Genomic DNA, 6,124 nt, shown 5'->3' with positions numbered 1-6,124 from the left:
AGAGCAGGTACTGTGCACCCTCTGTCCCTAAAGAAGCAAAAGATCTGCATCTTTTAGAATGAGCTTTGTTCCTCCTTTGCTCCCGTGCATTGCCAAGCAGGCGTGCTGAGTAGTAGACAGAAACTGTGACGACTGTATCAAAATAAACAAGTAACAAATAAAGGAAAAGGACCAAAATAATGCAATTTCCTTATCTCATTATCTAGGACAATTGTGTTTCAAAGAAAAATCCAATTTTGAACTTAGCTGTTAAGAATGGCTTGTACAGCTCAGTGCAGTGCCAGCACTGCAGGCAGCCTGCCCCTTTGATTTCACTGTGCTAACTGGGATGGACATTTCTGCAGGCAAAGATCACTGGGGTCCATCCAACTGGTATCCGCTGCCAGTCATAAAAGGAGAAAGTGAGCCCAGATCTTCAGTCACCCTGGGGGGTTTTGAGCTCTGTTTGGATAGCTTGGGCTGCCAACAAGGACTGTGGAAGGCACATCCAGGTCTGCCAGGCTGTGTCTGCCTTTATGCAGCCTCGGAACTTGCAAAACACTCATTTCATATCCCCTGAAAAAATGTTTCTCATTAAATGGGTAAGGTTTGTCTCTGTTTCTCAACTGTTCTGTCAGTGTAATAGCCTGGGAATGCTAAGCAACAAATTCAAACATTAGGCAGAACTGAGCACCTACATTGTACCTGCCTCTCTTCTATGCACAGACACATAAGTATGGACAAAAAGCATGTGGCCCATATCTGACAGTCTGTGAAAGCAGAAGCTGCTTGTTACTGCTCGTGACATCCTGGTACCCAGAAGGATAAGGTTCTTCCAAATTAATGAGCACCTCAAAAAGCAAAACTGAAAACTTATTTTCAGCATGATCCTAAATATCACCGCACTCCAAATCTGAGGGGACTGCCCTGTGAGTAGGATGTAGAGTGTGAGCTCTGAGGTCCCACCAGAAGTGAGAGTACAGAACATGGGGTCTTGGATGTGTGCTTATGATCGCTCTGCAGAGATGATGTTTGCAGCAGCTCCCCTGCCTTCTGATGGCTGCAGAGTTACACTGCATGAACAGTTCAGTGCAGCAGGGCAGACCTCGTAGCACTGCTGATCTGTGGCTGGCATGAGTAAGGAGAGATGATAAAACACACCCACACTTTATGGCAACTGTTGAGTCCCAGCCTGAGCCACTGATTGAGTGCCTGGGAAAAGGATCCTGTCAGCCCTGGGAGCACAGGTGAGGCAATTCACCTGTGACACCAGAAGTGGTGGAGCCTGGCTGCACATCTCTTAGACCTCATTTAAGGGCTGACTGCTGCTATGAAAGGGCTTTGAATTGGAGATTCCTCCCTTGTGGAGTTTCCCTTGTGAGCCTAGGTCTTCAGAGACAGGTGAGCATCTTTTCTTTGTAACACCTTTCCATCATGCTATTCCCTTTGTCATTACACCTCTTGTATTACCATACCATTGTGTTGATATTTCTGGTTTTTACACCCACTGTGGCTGGAGACACTGGACTTGTAAAGGGAGATGGAGCAATAGATTGGCATCTGAATGAGTAGCATTGGTTAAATATCACCTAGAATCTTTATTCTCTCTTCCTTCAGGTAAAGCTGTCTTTTTGGCCTTAGTAGGCAAGTAGGTCTTTATCCTGTCAACTCTACAAGAACCGCACGTTTACAAAGAGCTGACACTTCTATGCCATTCCCTGTTGTGACATAAACATAAATTAAATGCCTAGTCTGTAAACTGCTGCAGCTGCCAGTCTGTTGCATGCAGCAACATTTCTTGCGTGCAGGAGCTTGTAAATGAGGCAATGAACTTAGCCTCCAAGGAAATTGGATCCCAACTGCATCCCAAACAGAGGATGGCAGGAATAACACCACTAACCTACTCTCATGGCTTCTCCTGAAGTTGCATGCATTGCATGGGACAAGAGATAAAACCTCTCACCTTCATCTAACAATGGATATTGTTGCAAACTGGGAATTCATCTTAACTTCAGAGAGAGATTCGTGAACAAATGTGAACTATTTCCAGTTTGGATGTTGTGTAGTACTGTCATCTGAATTGCAATAGATGGGAAGGTATTTAATGTTTGTGTTGAAGTTATCTAAAATGGATGAAAAAATACTTTGATCCAAATAAGTGGTTCTTTTTAGAAAAATAGTTATTTTTTTATTCAAGCTAATCTATTTTCAAAGACAGTTCTGATACAGACATGTTGAATCAAAACAATGCAGTCTCCAGTGACTGCTTTTGGTTTTCCAGAGCTGCTTTGTACTCTTAAAGACCAAAGGATTCTTCACCATGACTCCTAGCCTTCTTCAATCTCTGGATTTCTGTGTTAATGCAAGAGTGGTTTAGCACTGAATTTTAGGAACATGCAGTCTCTAATGCTGAAGTTCCCAGAAAGCATTCCTCAGCCCTGCCTAGGAAATGCATGGGCAAGCTACTTCTTTAAATAACCAACTGTGTACTCAGTTCAGAGGGGACAACACCCACACACACCTTTCCCAAAGGACGAAGTGTTCCTCTTGGTCTGAGGCCACACTGTTTTGTTGTACCCACCTGTGGGCAGACTTGCAAAACATGGTGAGCAGAAAGTCAGCCTAGCATCAAAATAAGAGTAAGAAAACACATACTCATCAAAGCTGCATTTTTGAGTAGAGGAACTTAGCAGAAATACTCAGTGTGTTGCATTTATGTACTTCAGAAGAAATTCTTCACAATGAGTGAAGCATCCCTGGAAGTCACCACTACGCAATGCAGCTCAAAAGGATGCAGCAGTGGCATTTCAACCACAAGCACTTTGTGAGCTTTCACCAGGCTGCTCCATTTGCAGCTGTCAGCCATTTCTATGCCGTTGAGGGGAGAGGAAAAACAGCATTACAGAATTCTGCTCTGCAGCCAGCTTTTACACTTCTGGTTAACTGGAAAATGAGCCAGATCCCATTAGAATGGAGGGTAGTGATGGGTCAGTCCTTCTGTTTTTATGTCTCTGAGACAGTCCTTCTACAGCCAACTGAGATTATCCACTGCATTCTCCTTCATAGTGCATCTTCATTGCTGTCAAATGTTGGGTTGCTATGGCCTCCCATATCTTCCTCTACTGATAACGCCACAGAATCTGAGAAAAGAGTTTCATTCAGAGGTGGCCAGGCTGAGTCCTGTTCTAACACCTGCTGAAGCCTTTTGTAATGGCTCTTGGAGTGGTACTGAAAAGTCATCTTCAGCAGCAGCCATAGGGCTCTGTTCTCAATGATGGCTTCCTGTAAAAGCAAGAGCAAAAGGGAAATTCTGGAGGATCCAAACAGCAGCTTTTTCTCTTTATCTATAGGACACACAGCAAGAAGTAGACACCTAGATCTCCTATTCTCTCCTCATCCACACTCCTTAGACAGTTATACTGAGGACTCTTCTTAGTATCTCTAGCAGAGCTCTACTAAAGCCTTCTCATCTTTCTCCAGCTTGGGGCAGGGTTTGAAACACCTCATTAACCAGAGGAAAGAAAAGACAGTTGGGCCTGGCATTCCTCACATCCAACCATTCTGATGTGAGAATCTGAAAACAGAGAGGAAGTGTAAAGTAGCAGCAATGGTTTCTGTTTGACAGGTTATTCCTAAAATGGACTGAGAAGGATGGAAAAAGAGTGAGAGCTGACTCTTTTTGTCTTTCTAGATAGTGCTGACAGGTGCATTCAGTGCAGTACACTCACCTCAACAAGAAAGGACACAGCCAGTGTGACTGCCAGCATCATCACCATGGAGATCCGCCATGTGGTGGGGGTGCAAACCAGCTGGAAGGAAAGCAGAGGCAGTAAGCAGTGTGAGCACATACTGATGTGGGTTGGAGCTGGTGTCATCAAAAGCCAGAATCCCACACTGGCTGTACGCTGCTGACAAACCAATACTGCTACTTATCCTGAGGAATTATTGATAAAGAAGCGTTTATACTTATGACCCAGCAGAGAAACCAGAACTGCGGCAAGAGGTCTAAATGCTTCCTCTCTTCCTAATATCAGAAATACTTCTGGGTATTTCAAACTCCAGACTCGGTTCCAGTGTCCCATAGCTTTCAGCGCTGGGTTTCTGGCTATAGCTCAATTTATTTTGGAGATACAGCTCTGATCAATGCTCAGATCAGCAGTTGCTCGGGAGCTAGGTTATTGCAGCTTCTAATTGCCACTCCTTCCTTTTGCCTTCTCAGCAAATCCAGTGCGTTCCCTCCAGACAAACCGGATTTCCACGGTTCTCCCCAAAGGCATTTCAGCCCCGCAAACTGCACTGCTGACACTGTCCTGTGCCGCCACGGTCCACCGCAGGGCTAAGACTTGCTGCTTTAAAGTGCCATCTCGTGGCAGACTCTTCAACCGGGTCTGCCTGCTTAGCCTCTGCTCTGGATTCTGCTGTGCATTGAGGCAGCTGTAGCTGGGCTCCTTGGCATTTGAAATCCAGCTGTGTGCCCCTCATCTCTATTTGTTTCAGAATTCCAAAGCCACTTGCTAACTTTCACAGAAGGATATAGGACTGAAAGCAGTATCACATTCAGCATTTGCTATCCAAATCCAAAGCACTTCGTCATCCTGATCACAAATGTACTGGAAAAAAAGATAGCTGTGCATTTCTTTTGCTGTTTGTTCCTGTGGCTCCTTCTACAAGGCTTTGTGACAGTCACAGTGGAGAATATCAGCATCTTCCTTATAACTTCCAGGCTTAACAAACTGACAAAACCTCTGTTCTACAGCTGATGCAGATCTTATCCTTCCCTTATATTTCTCTTAGGATGAATTTGCACAAGGTAACCCTCAGGTTGCATTCTGCCAGACAAAATCAGCCAAGCCCTGCTGGTAATATTATCATGACAGATCATCTATTGCCTTAGCAGCCAGTTGGTCTTCAGAGGTGTCAAACATCCCTGCAAAAATCTGTGCCTTTTGTTAAAAACACTACTGGTGCACTTGTAATAGGACCAGCTATAGGAGGAAAATTCACAGTGGAACAATACTCACATCCATCTTAGAGTAGAGATCATCAATATCAGCAAACACCAGAAAGAGGCAAACACCCAGTTGCCCTACAAGCACGAGTATGAACACATCTGTAGAAACAAGGAAGTAAAACCACAGCTGTGAGTGCACTCATCTGCTTCCCTTTACTACAGAAGTTTGAACCCATCATTTCTTGTTTCAAATAGACATGCACGCACACACACACAAAAAAAAAAATTTAAAAAAATGTCCATGAGAGAGCAAGGACATTCCAGCAGAAGTTTTGCTTAATCAAACTGATACATAAGAGGCTGGGATGAGCCTTGAAGCCATAGATCTTAAAATGCCAGAAGTGTATTTTGATCGTTCGAGCTGTCCTCAGAAGCCTGAACAGAGACCATTCCACTGAGTGTCAAACCAAAGTCAGCCTACTGTCACTTTTTAGCAGCACAAAATGTGGGCCCAGCCCAGAGAGTGGCACACCACAGAATGCCACTGGGACTAAAACTTCAGAAAGAAACATCTGGTACAGGCTGCCGAGGGAGGTGACGGAGTCACCATCCCTAGGGGTGTTTAGAGAAAGGTAGATGTCACACTGAGTGACGTGGTTTAGAGCAGGCACAGGCTGATGGTTGGACTGGGTGGTCTTGGTGGTCTTTCCAAACTTAATGATTCTGTGGTTCTGTGACATTGAAAAGCTGGTCTTTAGTCATTTAGGAATCTAATAGTGAGCTCCTGCTTTTATTGGCTGGCATCGCTGCATCACTTCAGTCCAGTTTTAAGTCAAGTTTTCCTGAGTGAATTGACATCTAGAGCTGACTAACTCACAGATCCCTTCCGCTCTCCCCACACTTACAGTTGGTGTAGATGGGTTGCCTAAAAGGCCTTCCCTTGGAAAACACCAGTGCTATGATGAGGCAGTTGATGGTACTTAGCAGCCACACTGTGGTGTTTTCATAGCTCTTGTAGCCATTGTCCACTTCTGTAGGGTCTCCATCTCTCACGCCATGGAGGACCAGGCTGGAGGCAGAGGAAGAATTCTCTGTGTGGCTGTTCACTGAGAGGCAGGCACTGCAAAAGAGCATTGTTGGAATGGTTTGGGACCTGCAGACAGCACTGCTTACTGTAAGCAGCTGGTGGGGAAT

The 6,124-nt window shown here is 44.9% G+C and overlaps 1 protein-coding gene across 1 annotated transcript in view; it reads right to left on the bottom strand.

Annotated features, from left to right (window-relative positions):
• Window positions 1–3,039: 3,039 nt before the first annotated feature.
• LOC306949786 (putative cation-transporting ATPase 13A4) overlaps window positions 3,040–6,124 on the bottom strand; it is a gene marked incomplete at both ends in the record, with an annotated part of 32,046 nt that continues 28,961 nt past the window's right edge. Inside the window, 4 exons of the mRNA XM_079539804.1 lie at window positions 3,040–3,261; window positions 3,708–3,788; window positions 5,001–5,089; window positions 5,836–6,050. Coding sequence (XP_079395930.1) covers window positions 3,040–3,261; window positions 3,708–3,788; window positions 5,001–5,089; window positions 5,836–6,050 — 607 coding nt within the window. The remainder of the gene's footprint in view (window positions 3,262–3,707; window positions 3,789–5,000; window positions 5,090–5,835; window positions 6,051–6,124) is intronic.

Source organism: Tetrao urogallus (assembly GCF_951394365.1).
Source record: "Tetrao urogallus genome assembly, chromosome: 9".
In the NCBI taxonomy this organism is placed as follows: Eukaryota; Metazoa; Chordata; class Aves; order Galliformes; family Phasianidae; genus Tetrao; species Tetrao urogallus.
The sequence above is the reverse complement of the archived record's forward strand: the minus strand, read 5'-3'. Positions and strand labels throughout refer to the sequence as shown.